The 17351-nt window shown below is 40.8% G+C and overlaps 1 protein-coding gene across 3 annotated transcripts in view; it reads right to left on the reverse strand.

Annotated features, from left to right (window-relative positions):
* Nucleotides 1–17351, reverse strand: part of DLGAP2 (DLG associated protein 2) — an 824782-nt gene that overhangs the window by 451071 nt on the left and 356360 nt on the right. For 2 of the 3 annotated variants that reach the window (XM_073589200.1, XM_073589201.1), the window contains exon 4: nt 14832–15066. The exons of the other annotated variant lie outside the window; for it this stretch is intronic. In XM_073589200.1, coding sequence (XP_073445301.1) covers nt 14832–14958 — 127 coding nt within the window. In that variant the 5' untranslated portion in view covers nt 14959–15066. The remainder of the gene's footprint in view (nt 1–14831; nt 15067–17351) is intronic. 3 annotated transcript variants of the gene reach the window in all.

Raw genomic sequence — 17351 nt, forward strand, 5'->3', positions numbered from 1 at the left:
GCACATCTTACAGATGCGCCTTTTCTGGGGTGGCTGTGGGCAGACATTTATAGCCAGGGGGGCCAATAACCATGGTCCCTCTCTAGGCTATTAATATCTGCTCTCAGTCACTGTCTTTCCCTCTGTGGTGGAGAAAATTGAGCGGGAGCCCATGCAAATTTTTTTTCCAGGAATATACCCGTTAATTTAGCACCTACATGTCCCAAATTTTACACACATATACTAATCTAATTATTTGTCAAAGACATATATAAATCTAAATGAAATGAAATGACACATGTTTACATACAGTAAACCATTTCATGTCGGGTTCTGTAATGATTTTACAGAATTCAGCAATTGAATTTTAACCGATTCTACTCTATACTGTATATGTTATCTGACCAGGATAATGAAATAATTAAAAACACACATTATTACATTATTACAACGGTGTTATATAATGAAAACATTATGACTGAAATATAATAGCACTACTTGGAAAACCATGATATCAGAAATTATTTATAATGTATTGCTAGATCCATTCTATTATTGAATCCATGCAGTAACCTTGTATCTAAAAGAAACATCCATTTGCTTTCTCTTGCAAGAATTTTTTTGTGACAATTCTCCCCTCTTTCTGTTTTTTTAACCTGTTCAATGCCTATAAAAGAAAAACCCTTGACATCACCCCCATGTATTTGTGAAAAATGTCGGGAAACTACAGAGGCTCCTGCTGGTGGCAAATTAACTGCATCAGAAAGATGTTTTCTGATCCTTTTTTTTAAAGTATTCATAGTGCAACCTACATACTGTTTGCTGCAAATTTCACAATTAATTAAATAAATAACATTGGCGGTATTACAATTAATATATGAAAGAATATCAAAAGTCTTATTATTGTGCATAGACATAAATGTTTTAGATTTTTTGGCATGCTTGCAACATTTGCACACATTAGCTCCGCACCCATAGAAACCTTAGGTTTTTAACCAGTTGGTGTCATGTGAGTTAAGAGACAAGGGATCCCTGAAAAGGCTAGAAGCTAAAAGAGAACTTAGAGTGGGGGCACGTTTAGCAACAAACAAAATAGATTCACTATCTACCAGTGTTTTTAAGATTTTATCTTGACACAGAATGGGCAGATATTTCTTAATGATCGCAATAATATTATGATACTGGGGACTAAAAGATGTAGTAAAAGTAACTTTATTAGAACCATTACCAATATTATTGCATTTTGTCTTTTTATTTTTAGAGTACAGCAAATGGGCTCTATCCATATTATCTACCAGATTTTTTGCTCTTTCCAAATAATAACTGGGATAACCTCGTTCACTTAATCTGGTGCAGGCTAAATCCGCTTCTTTCATATAGATGGATTCTTGTGTGCTATTTCTTTTTAGCCGAATCAGTTCACCAAGAGGAATGTTTTTAATAGTATGTTTGGGATGATTGGAATTAGCTGTTAGAATACTGTTACAATATGTATTTTTTCTGTATGGTGAAATATTAATCTGATGTGTGATCAAATCACCTGTTAGAGTAAAGTCCAGAAAATTGGCTGAAAAATTATGTACTGAGCTGGTAAATTTAAGGTTGTAGTCATTGGTATCTAGATAGTTGAAAAAAATCACTAATAAAAGTATCTCCCAAAACATTTTTATCCCAAATAAACACCAAATCATCAATATATCTTCCTAGCCAAACAATACCATCTTTATAAGGGTTATCATCACAAAAAATGAAATTTTCCCCCCATGTAGCCATAACTATATTAGCAAGGGACGAAGAAAAACGTGCTCCCATGTTAACGCCCTGTGTTTGTAAGAAAAATCTATTATTAAATGAAAAATAGTTATGTTCAAGGAGAAACTCTATTGCAGAAATAATAAAATTTTGGATATTTATGTCATATGAGCTGTACCGATGTAAATAGTACCTAATGCATCTCAGAGCTATATGATGTGGAATAGAGGGATAAAGTCCCACCACATCACATAACAACCAAACATAATTCTTCTGCCACTGTATTCTCTCCAAGACTCCAACAACGTCCATGGAATCCCCAAGAAAACTAGGTGTCAATGGGACTAGAGGTTTCAAAAAATGATCCACCCATTCTCCAAGCCTTTCACTAAAGGAACCTATACCAGAGACTATAGGTCTCATTGGTGGAGGAAAAATTTCCTTATGAACCTTAGGAAGTGAGTGATAAACTGGAATAATGGGATTCTCTACATACAGATACTTCATAATTTTGTTTGTAATGGCACTCGTTCCTAGCCCTTCATGTAAAAAGACATTCATTTTTTTATTAAAATCTGATGTAGGATCCTGTCTCAACTCAATATAAGTACTCATGTCCTCCAAGTCCTGCAGGTTAAGTTTCTTGTAAAGACCAGCATTCATAGTCACAACAGCGCCTCCTTTATCTGCTTGCAAAACAAGGAGGTCAAAGTTGTCTTGAAGCTCAGCAATGGATTTCTGTTCAGAAAGGCTAGCATTAAAACCGTGACTGTTTTTTTCCAGATTTTTACTAAGATTTATTAAATCATTCTCTATAGCCTCCTGAAAAAAATCCAGTGCAGCTGGTCTCGATTTCACAGGGTAATAATCAGAAAAACACATGTCAAAAGTGTCATTAAGATTAACATAGTCAGACACACTAGTTTCACTCTCCAATTGCCTAAGGTTATTCAAAGACATTTGTTCTTTAAAAGAAGTCATGAAAACCTTATTGTGTAAACTGTGCAAACCACTTACAGCAGGAAAATCATCATGTTCATGAACCATTGCAGTATCAAAATGCACTTTTAGGCTGGAGTCACACACAACGAATAAAAAATCGGTCTGATTTTTACGGTACGAAATCGCACAAAGATTTCTTGTCCAGGGATCCGTCTGTAATCCGATTTTCCGGCGATGAAGCCGATTTTATTCGCATCTAAGCATCAAATTGACATCCAATGTCAATGCCTGATGCTCTTTCCTGTTGACCTGGGGAAGTCTTGCGATTTAATCGCAAGTCACACGTGTGGTGCGTTTTCAATGCTATTTTTAAACGCATCCATAGACTTGCATTGTCGAATCCGATCCGAAAATCGGTGACAATCGCAGCATGCTGCGATTGTCTCGGTCCGAGGAACGGATACGATAAAAGAACGCATGATGGGAGCAGCAACATAGAATAACATTGGGACAAATGCAATGCGATTTTTTTTATTGCATTGCATTTGTCCGATTTTATCGCTAGTGTGACTCCGGCCTTAGAGTTAAATTACGTGCAAAACGATTCACATCAAGAATAGTATCATAAAGATTAAATTTTTAGTAGGAGAAAACCCCAGACCTTTGGAGAGGAGAGCAATTTGAGACTCAGACAGAATATAACTGGATAAGTTAAACACCGGAATATTTAACGTTTTTTGTAATTTCTGATTCTCATATGAAAACCTCTTGGATTTATGTTTTCTTCCTCCTCTTCTGCGTTTTATTGCTCGTTTTTTGACACTGTTTTTTCTTTATGCATGTTTTTATTGGAGGAGCCTTTTTTACTATTTTTCCAGGAAGACAATGTGTTGGTAGAGGTGGTAGATGTATCTGTGGAGTCACTCGATGTTTCTCCAAAGGTGGTATCCAAAATGTCCGGATTATTTCTAAAAGAAACTTTAGATTTTTTTAAACCATGGTTTCCGTTTTCTTAAAATAGAAGAAGGATTACTAGTCCAATTATACACTATCATTTTTATAATCATCCAGATCTCGTTGGAATTTCCTTTTTTTAATAGCAATAATATCATTTTCTTTCTTTTTCAAGTTCTTCTGAACACGTTCTTGAAACTTAGAAAAGTCCTCTGAAGATTGCGATTCCTTGATTGCATTTTTTAATTTTTCTATGTCCTCATTCCGATTGGACAACTCTATATTTTCTTCCTTCACAATAAGTTTAATCAGACTCAGGGAACAATCACTGAAAGCCATCTCCATATGCAGTAGTGGAGTATTTTTTTAACCTCAAGCCGCTATGAATCATGGCTCTTTCCAAGTAGCCATTTAATGAATTATGATCCCACCATAATCTTTGTTCTTTGGTAAGCAATTGCTCCAGCTTCACCATTTGGGAATCAGGATCATTTAAACAGGGACTTTCCAAATTGTCCTCTGAAAAAATAGCTGCCAATTTATTTAGGCGAGTCTGTTGATTATCCATAGTGAATATTATATCCAATGCTGTTTCCAAGTAGTGCTATTATATTTCAGTCATAATGTTTTCATTATATAACACCGTTGTAATAATGTAATAATGTGTGTTTTTAATTATTTCGTTATCCTGGTCAGATAACTTTGTTGGCGCAGGTACTGTTCATACTGATGCTTTTTTTCTCTACTTGTTTCCGGAAGCTATAGAGTTAACATTGAAGGATGTTATCTACACCTGTTACTACTTCTTGATTATGAGGTTAACAAATGTTTTTTCTACTTAAGAATGTTGGAGTATTCCAGAAGCAGTTTGAGACCGTGAGGAAGGCAGCAGTTGTTACCGCTGAAACGTGTAGTCTGTTCAGCATTAAGTCTGCATCTTGTTAATGAACTCTGGATTTTTTTAAATAATCTGCAATAAAAATTCTTGGATTTTATTATACCACCTGAAGGTTCTGCTTGCTGGACTTTTCTGCCTTGATTTCTACATTGTTGGACTTGTTCCCAGTCTTGGTCCGTGCAACAGAGAGGAAACAGGTATTTACCATCCAGAGCTCGGAGGTTAGCCGGTCTATGTGTTGTGTTTATATATATATATATATATATATATATACCTATACTATGTGTATACATATCTTCTGTCTATTCTTTATTAACCTGTCAGTGTGATTTTACAGTATAGGGACCTGAATTGCCAGTTTTTCTAAAGGACGTCGGTGCGTATTTCTCTCAAGTCACACGTATGGTCCATGTGTAATCTATTTTTTTCTCACACCCATAGACTTGCATTGGCAAGTCTCAGCCAAGAAACGCTGACAATCGCAGCATGCTGCGATTTCTCTCACACGTATAAAACGTGCGAGAAAAAAACGGATTTTGCGAGTTGACCCATAGATTAATATTGGAACGAGTGCTTTGCGAATTTTTTCTTGCAGAGCACTTGTCCATATTTCTCGCTTAGTGTGTTCTCCTGACCACAATATTGTTGAGCCACTCTGGGGAGATCTCAAGCGCGCAGTTCATGCTAGACAGCCCAGGAATTTACAGGAACTGGAGGCTTTTTGCCAAGAAGAGTAGGCAGCTTTACCATCTGAGAAAATAAAGAACCTCATCCACAACAATCTGGCAATGGCAACTATAGAGGTCAGCTGCAGACCTCTGGTTGTCATGCTGACCCATCCTTGACCTGCAATCATGTGACAGGGCAGGATTAGTGATTTGCTTCCTGTAAGCATGAGTTAAATGCCGCTGTCAGAGATTTACAGCGGCATTTAACTAACAGCGGCGGTTGGATTGCGATTCCAACCGCGGCTATTGTGGGCACATGTCAGCTGTATAGACCAGCTCTCATATGCCCAGAAAGGAGTGGGCTCTGGGGGAGTTCGACATGTGCGTACTATTATGCCACATGTCGAAAAGGGGTTCAATGTCCTGGTGGACAGAACTTTTCTCTCCCTGACAATCTAAAGCATCAATGCAGAGAAAGCTGCTTGCACAAAATTGTCCAGCTGCAGGAACAGGGAGATGGTTGTCACATACAGCCATATCCACTCTAAAGAAGGCAGAAATGGTTTATTACCATTTCAGCCTTCCTGATTTCTGTGTACAAAGTGCTGAAGAGTTACATACATGTGTCTGTAGAGAGAGATCAGGAACTGATGGGCACTAGGAAAGCCAATCAGTTCTTCTAAATCATTTTCTAGCCATGCACCCATAAAAATGAAAAGAATTTGTCAAATAGATAATACATTTATTTTTTCTTTACAGTTTTTTTTTCCCAATATTAACCAAAAAAGAATATAAAAATGAAGTCCCATGCATCGCTAAAAAAAGAGACAAAAATTATTTGAACACCGAACGAGAACATTTTTCAAAGCCGTTAAAAACACTTGTATGTTAAAATAAAAAATGTGTTGTCTGGAATTGGAAAAAATTCTTAACAGGTTAATATAAGTAGATCTGTCCACTCTTCATATGTTGGAAATGCAGAATCCCACAAAATAGATATTTATGTAGAAGTTATAAAATGTTCACACTGGGCGTTTTTTGCTACTTTTTTTCAGCAGCAAAACCTGAGTGCTTGGCGGGAAAGAAGCTGCTGCAAAAATGCACCTTCATTTTTGCGGCATTTTGGTGCATTTTTTTTCATGCTTTTTTCCATTCAATTCAAAGGGTGAAACACTATGAAAAAATGCTAAAAGAAGTGACATGCTATATGTCCAAAAAAAACAACAAAGCACAAAATACTGATGACAGAAAGACCAAGCTGTGTGCATGAGATTTCTGAAATCTCATAGACATAGCTGGTAATGTAAAAAGCAGCTGAATATTAGCATAAAAATGCATAAAAAAACAGTAAAAACGCATAGTGTGAACTTAGCCTAGCAGTTTCATTATTGCTAAAGACATATCATTCATGTGCTTACATTTACAGGATTAAGGCTGCTTTTACACATACCGTGCTTTTGTGGGCCAATTTGGCGGCCCCAATAGAGTTCTATGGGGCCGCAAAATCGGCCCGCAAAAATTCCACGGTGTGCCGTACAGCCGTTTTTGAGGCCGTGATAAAAGATCAAGCTTGCTCGATCTTTTATACAGCATACGGACACGGCCCCCATTGTAATTCAATGGGGCCGCAAAAACAAACGGAAGTTTGTTTTTGCTGCGCACCGTGACTTCTGGTTTTGTGGATTTCCATAGTATTGGGGAAAAAAACAGCGATCCGCAAACTTTTTTGCTGTCCTTTATTCCGGCAGACCACAAAAAATGCGTTGATACAGCCCCTAAAAACGGGCCACAATAACGGACCACAAAAAATGCGGTAAATGTAAAAGTAGCCTTAGTTCACTTCACATTTTAGTTAGTCATTTTACATCCTTTATACTACCTGGTTAGCATGAAATTGACATTTCCATTACATGAGCTAAGGTTTCTGCCATGTTATAATACATATCCGTTTCTGAATGTCAGTGACATCTAACAGACAGCAAACAAATATATGATGTGAAATACTGTCTCAAATTTCTGCAACCAAGGACATATTTTTCTTATAGTCTTTGTAGAAGTCGTGCACAAAACTACAGAATACTACATAAGGGTATGTGCACACGTTTGGATTTTGCTGAAGGAAAATCTGCTGCAAAAAGTTGAAATTTGGCAGGAAAAACACTGTATAAAATATGCCCATTTTAGACACATTTTTGCCAGCATTTTTTTTGTTGCTCTTTCAATAATTTTTATTTGGGGAAATGTTACAGTATCAGGCTATGTGCACACGTGTGGAATTGCCGTGGAAATTTCTGCGGCAATTCCGCAACTCCCTGCAACGGGAAATTTGCGGAAAATCCGACTGATACATTTTGGAGGGCTTTGCCCCACTCCCTCCAAACATGGGTCGGACAGGCATCCCTACTAATGCCCTTCAGATGACAGACCTCATAGAAAAGTAGTCTACTAAAGAGCTACAGGGAGCGACTCCCCGGAAGGTAACAGTAAGGTTCCCTAAGTCTCCACCCCTGGTTCTGCGAGCAGAGCCCAGAAAGGCTGATCAGGACTTATCTAAGGAAGAAAGGGGCCCTATAATCTGCTGGCAGTGCCAGGATCCAGGCCATATGAGAGCTGATTGCCCCCACCCAGCTGAGCCCATGGACACAAACTTTGGGTACCGCCAGTCCCACTATGCCAAACCGATGTGTGCAGTGGGCACCCTGAAGGTTCCCAATATGGAACATATGTGTAAGGTTGAAGTGGAGGGCACCCCGGCTGTGGTCCTACTAGACTCAGGGAGTCTCGTGACCCTGGTACGAGCCAACCGGGTGCAAACTAGCAAGTATACTGGTCGGAAAATTGGGGGGTTGTGTATACATTAGGACCTAAAAGACTACCCTACCACACTAGTGTTGATAAACACGCCAGCGGGGAGGCAGTGCCACGAGGTGGGGGTTGTGATTAATTTGCATTATGAAGTGATAATTGAAAGAGACTTTCCTTTATTTTATGTGCTTTGGCCAACTGTTGTCCTACCCACTGAACAACTGCCGACAACAGTGGCAACCAGGTTACATTCTCCAGAAGTAGGGCATGAACCTGGTGGCCCAGAGGAAGAAGTGATGGCGGTAGGGGCAACCTTCCCTTCGGTGGAGGAGGGGAAAAATTCTACCATAGAAATATTGGCTGGAGAGGTGGAAGACTTGCAGCCGGGACCTGAATTGTCAAACTTAAATGTATCAGGTCACAATTTTGGTATGGCGCAACTCCGAGACCCTACTTTGGCTTGAGTCAGGAAAAATGTACTGTTTGTCAATGGGGAACCCCAACAACCTGGGGCAGCTACAGTGTTTCCACACTTTGAGCTCAACCGAGATTTGTTGTATCAAGTCGAGAAAATACGTGGGGAAATGGTAGAACAATTACTTGTACCTCAGGCATGTCGTTGGCTGGTAATGGACTTAGCGCATGTGCATGTACTCGGTGGGCATTTGGGCCAAAAGAAACCCTTGACCGAATTCTGCAGTGGTTTTTCTGGAGAAGTTAAACTGTGCTGTAATTCCTGTCGAGTGTGCCAGGTAACCAGTCTCCAGCCTCACTTTCGGAGTCCTTTGGTGCCTTTAGCAATTATAGAGGTACCTTTCGAAAGAGTGGCAATGGATCTGGCTGGGTCTGTCAATAAGTCAGCAAGGGGACACCAACACATCCTTGTAGTTCTAGATTATGCTACCGGGTACCATAAGGCCGTTCTGCTGCTCCACACATCAGCTAAGCTCATAGCAAAAGAACTCATGGGTATGTTTTGGAGGGTGGGGATTCCTCAAGATATTTTACCAGACGGGAGAATCCCCTTTATGTAAAAAATTATGAAGGAACTCTGCCACTTGTTAAATAGTTGCGCACATCGGTCTATCATCCTCGAACAGATGGTCTGGTAGACAGATTCAATAAGACGCTAAAGAGCATGTTAAAAAAGCAGTTTCCAAAGATGAGAAGGACTGGGATCTCTTATTTATTGTTTGCAGTGTGGGAGGTGCCCCAGGCATCTACGGTTTTCTAGCCCTTTGAACTATTGTATGGCAGACATCAATAGGGCTTACTAGATATAGCCAAAGAGGCCTGGGAGAACCAAACAACCCCCCACAAAAGTGTTATACAACATGTTGCAAAACTGCAAGAAAGAATGGAGATGGTCCTACAATTAGTCCGGGAACATATGGAGGCAGCACAACTGTCGCAGAGTCGGGTCTATAACAGGGAGGCTCGGATAAGAACCTTTAGTCCTGGGGATCGGGTGTTGGTACTTGTGCCTACAGTAGATAGCAAATTTCTTGCAAGGTGGCAGGGGCCCTACAAGATTATGGAGAAGGTGGGGCCAGTAGACTGCAAGGTACACCAACCAGGACGGAGAAAGCCAGAACAGGTTTATCATATTTATTTGCTTAAACTATGGAAAGATAGAGACCCACCTTGGTGGGGATAGTCCGCTGCCTGCATTTCAGGTGGATAGGGCACCATTACCAATGGGGGGAGTCAGGAGAAATCCTCTCCGTAGTCAAAATAGCAGATATTTTGTCTCCTAGACAGGATCAGGAGGTCTGGGAGTTTGCTAGCCGAAATACAGATGTTTTTTCGGAGCTCCCTGGACGCACCTCCCTAATCCAACATGACATTGTCATGGAGCCACAGGCCAAAGTCCGACTAAAGCCGTATCAGGTGCCTGAGGCCATCTCGGAGGAGATAAAAACTATGCTGCAGTTAGGGGTCATTGAAGAGTCTGCCAATAATAAAAGAAAACAGCAAAAAAGCAGAAAGGTTTACCCGTCCAGGCCTCCAGTGTTGATTCTGCCACACTATGGTGTGGCCTGTCTTAATTGTCTGTGGCCGAATTGGATCTTTGGCAGAGATTTTACGTGCACGGAGAAAAGAATACACAAGACAAGGTGTATCGTGTCAGTATGATACTTCTGTCTTTAATCCAAAGAGAGCAGCTTTTATACAGATATTGTGTTATCTCATCGTGTTACATCATGGGTACATTTCTAAGTTACTATTTACCGTTCCCATGTCGCTACATATCACTATGTACGTTTCTGAGTTACTGTTTACTGTTCCCATATGCTACATAATCACCGTGTACATAAGTATTGTTCTTTAGCCCGATCCACCCTAGTCCACCCAGTATTGCGGTTTTACATGAAGCCTAGGTGGGTCATGCACAGAAATAATTCAGCAGAAAATCAGAAGTATCTTAAAGCAACATGATCCTAATATTCAGCAAAGCGTCTATATAGTGGTACAGTTTTGATTCTTGTATATATTCATGTGCCATATATTCTCCCCTTAACACCAGACAAATGTAGTGGACCCATATAACTGTGCTGCCATCTTAATTATATGGGTCCACTGCATCCTGATAGTGCATTTGTCTGGAGGCATGGACGGGTAGACCTTTCTGCTTTTTTGTTGTTTTCTTTTATTATTGGAGGATTTTTAAGTCCTCTTTCTGTGCTATTTCAGTGTTAGGATTTAGTGTTAAGTACCCATAAACATGGAGACCTTTGGCACAGGTTATGGGCTCACGTATTTTGGCCAAAATATCAGCTAAAACTCCACATTTTTTTGTGTTTTTTGCACTTTTTAATCAGGGTGCAGTTGGGCCCATTTGGTCTTTTAAACTGCGGTGTCTGTTCACATGGCATGCATTTTTATAGCGCTGGGCAGCCTGACTGAGCTAATAGAAGGGTGTCACTACTAGGCTGGCCTGGATGCTGTGCACGGCCATAGTGTGAACAGCACCGCATACAAGTTTCTATTGTGCATTAACATACCAGGCAACCGACCCCTCCATGTATTGGTAGGCTGTGAGCGGTTGTTTTATTCGTTATTCTTGCACCTGTGTTGCCATCTTAATTATATGGGTCCACTGCATCCTGATAGTGCATTTGTCTGGAGGCCTGGACGGGTAAACCTTTCTGCTTTTTTGCTGTTTTCTTCTGTCATTGAAGAGTCCCAGAGTGGGCCAGCCCAATAGTCCTAATACCCAAGCTTGATGGGACGCTAAGGTTCTGTAATGAATTTAGAAAACTTAATGAAATTTCAAAATTCTACGCCTACCCCATGCCCCGAGTCGATGAGTTGACAGAGCGGTTTGGGCAGGCACGGTATTTTTCAACTCTTGACCTCTCAAAAGGATATTGGCAGGTGCCCCTAACAGAGGCAAGAAGGGAAAAAATGGCCTTTGTAACACCCGAAGGGCTGTTCCAGTATAAAGTATTACCCTTTGGGTTGCATGGTGCACCAGCGACGTTCCAGCGGTTAATGGATATTGTTCTTCGTCCCCATTGCCATTATGCCTCAGCCTATCTAGATGATATTGTGGTGTACAGTACAGACTGGGAAAGTCACACACCAAAAGTACAGGTGGTGATAGATTCTTTGCGACAAGCAGGGCTAACTGCCAACCCAAAGAAGTGTTCCATAGGGTTGGAGGAAGCTCGGTATTTGGGTTACGTCATTGGGAGAGGAGTCCTCAAACCCCAAGTAAACAAAGTGGAGGCAATCCAGAATTGGCCCCGTCCCCTCACAACAAAACAGGTAAAAGCCTTTTTAGGTTTAGTGGGATATTACAGGTGACTTATTCATAATCCCAACTTTTCAACCCTGTCCGCACCTTTAACAGTTTGCTTGAAAGGGAGGAAGTCTGTGATGGTCCGCTGGAATGATCAGATAGAGGAGACCTTTTCAAAGTTAAAATTGGTACTGTGTGGTACACCAGTCCTGGTTATACCCGATTTAAAAAAAAAAGAGTTCATTATGCAGACTGATGCCTCTGATATAGGGCTCGGTGCCGTGCTGTCTCAAGAGGTTAACGGGGAGGAGCATCCCGTTAGTTTCCTAAGCCGGAAGCTTACCCCAGCCAAAACCAGGTACAGTATTGTGGAGAGAATGCCTTACCATTAAGTGGACACTTGAGTCATTACGCTATTATTTGCTGGGGAGAACATTTCATTTGGTGACATATCATTCCCCTCTTACGTGGATGAGTCAAGCCAAAGAGAGGAATGCGCGAGTCACCAGGTGGTTTCTGTCCCTGCAAAGTTTCAAATTTTCAGTAGAACATCAGGCAGGTAGACTACAGGGGAATGCAGATGCCCTGTCTAGAGTTCATTGTATGTCATGTGTCCATCCCCTAGGGTTGAACAAAGAGGGGGAGGTATGTGGTACAGTGCTGGATGGGAGATAGATTTCTCCCAGCAGGATAAAGTTTGGCCAGGATTTTCCCTAAAGTCAAGGACCTGAGATGATGTCACAGTCACGTGATCAGCCCATGTGATGTGTACCTCACCTATGGGTGGGGTTATGGGCTATGTAATGGAGGTTGGTGTTTGGCACATGGTGAGTGTGTGGAAGATATTAGGAACTTGGCTGAAGTGAGCCTGAACTTGTTTGCTGGACTAACCGTGCTGCAAAGCTTTAGCAGAAAGACTCAAAACAACCCTGGGAATGGCACCTGGTGGACGCCGCTAACCGGGAAGCCACTTAGTTAAGCCCGTCTCGTGCAAGGGTGAATCTGAGACCAGTGGTATATACTTGTGGAGTCTAGATCTGGACCAATGGGTTAAGGAGTTGCTTTTCTAAAACAATAATTTGTTTATCACGGTGCTATTCTTCCTTCATTTTACTTCTTTTGATCCTGTTTTCCTCCTCATTGAGTTTCAGTGTTGTCCATCTATGGTTAAATTCACATATGGCTGATTGGTTGTAATGATCCATTCAACTGAGATTAATTAATTCATTCATTCATCGGAATTGGGCTTGCTGAAATTCATGTGAATGCTGGCAGAGCAAAATCATTCAGATGCATGACATTTCAGCCAGAAATTTGGTGGGAGTGAACATTAGTGACATCAAGCCTATCATATAAAAGTATTATCCAGGATTTGGGGATTGTTTGTGGCTATCGTACTAAGAACTTACTGGCAGATAGTTGCTAACTACCTGCCTGTTCTGTACTGCGATGATCTGTTCCGACTCAGACCAGTCACAGACGGCACATTCCGTCGAGTCTCCTGCTTCCAAAGACATCACGTCAACAGAGCAGCTTCTTCCTCTCCACTCTTCTTTGTCGATAAAGTGATACTGCTAACATCATGCTGATTGACAGCCGAATCCCTGCTGCCTGACTGCGTGAAGTTGGCTGTCAATCAGCATGATGTTGGCAGTGACGCCCCTACAGAGTAGACCTGAAGAAAAAGAACTATTCTGTTGATGTGAGGTCAAATGAAGCCAGATAATTGCCACCTCAGCTGGAAGAGAGTTAGCAACTACCTGACGGTAAGTTCTTAGCAACGTAGCCAAAGAACCCCAAAATCCTGGAAAATCCCTTTGAGGTATTCACACGTAAATATATCCATTAGTACCTGCTGTCCATCTACTCAATATAGCTTTTCATTTGTATAAATAGTCCAGCATCCATATAAATATTTTTCTTTTAGGTTTAGGTGATCATCTCTGTACTATACCTAATTTACTATTAGGGCTCCTTCAAACATCAGTGATCTTTCTCATACACAAAAATAACGGTCGGAGTTTCATCAGTGCTTTTTGTTCAGAGTGTCATCAGAGTATGACCAGTGTCAGTTCTTACCATCAGAGTTTGGTCAGAATGTCATCAGTTTTTCTTGGATGAAAAAAAACTACAAATGTTTTTCAAGCTTCTGCTATCTAACAGTTCGTGAAAAATGGACAGCACATGGATGGCATCCAAGTGTTTGATTTTTTTCATGGATTCATAGACTTGCATTTGCATAATTAATCCGATACTCAGATCAGTATCGGATAAGTCTCCATGCTTTTGTGCGGACCACTGGGTCAGAGGAAAAAAATTGAATATGTAAACTAAACTATGGAGTATCATTGGTGAGTGTTGTCTGTGAAAAATGTGGATAGCACTCATTTGATAAAAACTAATGTCCAAATGAGGCCTTACCTGTTTTAGATTTGATATGTATCTTTATCTTTGTTCAAATAACAGACACCAGTCATCTCTTGGTCACCTGTGCAGCTCAACCAAATAAACCATCCGCCATGATGACATTCACATCAAATCCAGCAGGAACACTTGGAACACATTTTAAAGTTTAAACATTCAACATCATTTCATTTTAATTGTCTCTCTTGTGCACAAGTTGTAGAACAGAGTCGTGGGATTCTCAGTCATAGGTTTTTACATACTAATGTGTTTCAGACGAGTAAATTTCTCATTTGAAAATTGGCTCCAAAGGGAAAAGTCATTTTGAACTGCCTCTAATTTTAAACCAGCCCAATAAATTATTTTGAATGTTCCTTTTTACTAAACTGGCGAAAGCAGCTTAGAAAAATGTATCATAATATTATGAGGCTAAATTTACAAAGATTTTGATGTGTGTGTGTGTGTGTATGTATGTATATATATATATATACACACACATACTATATATACGCCCCAACATTTAAATTGCAAGACCAAACAGGTAATGTCATCAAATTATATTAATCACCAAATCAGCTGACATGCTACTGAAATGCAAATAAAAAGAAAAATGGAAACAACATTTTTTGACTTATTCAGTATCAAGTATGAGCAGCATGAACAGAAATACACAGATTTACTCAACTTTGCATGCTGTCAATAATCCATGAGGTTATTACTGGCTGTCTGAAGAATGTTCTACCCTGCAAGTACTTGGGCAGACAAATCATGCAGGTCCATTGCTGGCAGCTCCCTTTGCAAATGCCGACCATTGATGTCCCAGATGTGCACGAAGCGAGACAAAACTGGAGACTTTGCAGGCCATGGTGATGCCACTGGTTCTACCACCAGATCAATGTAATGCCGAGCTGTTTGTGTACCTGGAATGAAGACCGCAGGGGTTCAGCTACCATACATTATGCACCACACCAAGAAAGGAAGGAAGGTCCAGCTCCAGAAATTTAAAATCCAGGATTTTTATTGTATCATATTTAAAATACATTCATGGCTGCTTGTGATCAAGTAACGGCAACAAAGTTCACCGCATGGGGTCTGAGTCTAAGAGCATTTGTGTTCGAAACGCGTACAGAGACCTGGAGAATATCCCCATGCGGTGAACTTTGTTGCCGTTACTTGATCACAAGCAGCCATGAATGTATTTTAAATATGATACAATAAAAATCCTGGATTTTAAATTTCTGGAGCTGGACCTTCCTTCCTTTCTTGGAGTTATTTTACGTCCTGGCAGAGACATGTCCACGCTCAGAGCTTTTCAATAGTTCTTACGAACTTACAAGAGGTGAGCTGAAATTTATCTTTTTCAGTAATTATGCACCACACACCATAATCCCAGGTGTAGGAATATTCTGACATTCTTTTGTGAAAGTCCGTTCATTTTAATTCCCACATATCCTCCAGACCAATGTCAGGCTACCAAAGCATTCAAGACAAAAGCAGGACTTCTTGCTGAAGAGGATAAACCTCCAATCCCACCCATAGCTGTCTTGATATGCATAATGATACCTTTTGAGAACAGTGCTCTAAGGTCAATGGAACACCTGACATCTGGCTCATAGTCCAATGTCATGCAAACACCTTCTGATTGTCTTGTGCAGACATTAATTGATGCCGTAGGCTAGTTTCACACTAGTGTTTCACTGACCTGCGTCAGTTTGCGCACAGTCGCCGCTAAGCTCCGCCCCCGACCGCGTCTCCTCCCGGCCGCTCCGCCTATGGATGCAAGACACTGCATGCGACCTGCGTGCCCTATCTTTAGCATTGGGTATGCAGGCCATGCGCAGGTATGCGTTTTCCGGCGTATGCGTCCTTTTGATGGTGCGCCGCCCTGCGCCAAATGCAACGTGTTGCAAATGCATACCTGCGCATGGCCTGAGTAACCAATGCTAAAGATAGGGTACGCAGGTCGCATGCAGCGTCATGCGCCCATAGGCGGAGAGGCTGGGAGGAGTGAAACGCTAATGTGAATCTAACCTTAGGCTTGTTTTGATGTCTAGTTTTATTTGCAGTACAGAATAGATCATTTATGGAACCAGTGATACGGCCATTTCTTGAAAACATCCCAGGAGTCATTTTTCCACACAAGACCAGGCCTCAAGTTACTGGTGCTACGGTGAGTAGACTGAATGGTCTAAACTTGTCAAAATGACCTGCAATGTCTGTGGACTTGTCTCCCGTCAAAAATATTTGGGATGTCATTGGTCAGCAATTGAAAAAGAAGCTGCCAGCAGATTTGCGTGCCCAAGTGCATTTGCACTGGATGAATAGATAAATAGATAGATTTTTTTTATGAAAAAGCACAGAAAATTACTGCATCCTGTAAGCCCCCAAGAGCAGGGCCCTCTCCCCCTCTGCACCACTGTCATTGTTAGTTTGTACATTGTAATTTGTATTTTGTATGTAAACCCCTTTTTACATATACAGCAACATGGGATCAATGGTGTTCTAAAAATAAATAATAATAATAGGAAGAACAATAATAATAAAATACAACTTGCAGCTTTCACTAAAGTTGGGTCTGTTGGATCTTGATGTATCCCAGCATATATATATATAAAAACTCTTTTGGTCAGTAAAGTATGAGGAGACATCAGTGTGTATGGCAAGAGATTTTTCCGCTATTTTCTCAGCAGCATCACAGCAGCCTTAAAGGGATTACTTCTCAGAAATGAATGCCTCTAAGGGTATGTGCAAACGTTCAGTAATTGGCAGCGCTTTGGACGCAGCACATGACCGCTGCATCCAAAGTGCTGCCGACTACTGAACGCAGGAGAATCTGCTTGTGTTCACTGAACTGTGTGGATTCACCACATCCAATACATTGTACATGTGATATTTATCTTGCGGAGGCTTGTATCTCCACAAGATAGATAGACATGCTGCAGTCTGGAAAGGCCTGCCGCTTGTCCTTCTCTGCAGGAGAGCCGCGAGTGTCTCTGGACGCATAGTGGACATGAGATTTCTTGAGATCCTATCCACTATGCTGTAACATCTGGATGATGCAGAAATATGCAGCTTCCAACCCACAGTGTTTAGTGACCGGGTGCAGCCTACCCTTAATGACTTCAGGTATAGTCACAGAACCCACAGGGGCTTTTTCTTGACATGTAATAGCATAATATTTATATGAAAATATATTAGTACTAAG

Source organism: Dendrobates tinctorius, unplaced genomic scaffold (genome assembly GCF_039654945.1).
Source record: "Dendrobates tinctorius isolate UK_male_01 unplaced genomic scaffold, ASM3965494v1 ptg000107l, whole genome shotgun sequence".
Classification (NCBI taxonomy): Eukaryota; Metazoa; Chordata; class Amphibia; order Anura; family Dendrobatidae; genus Dendrobates; species Dendrobates tinctorius.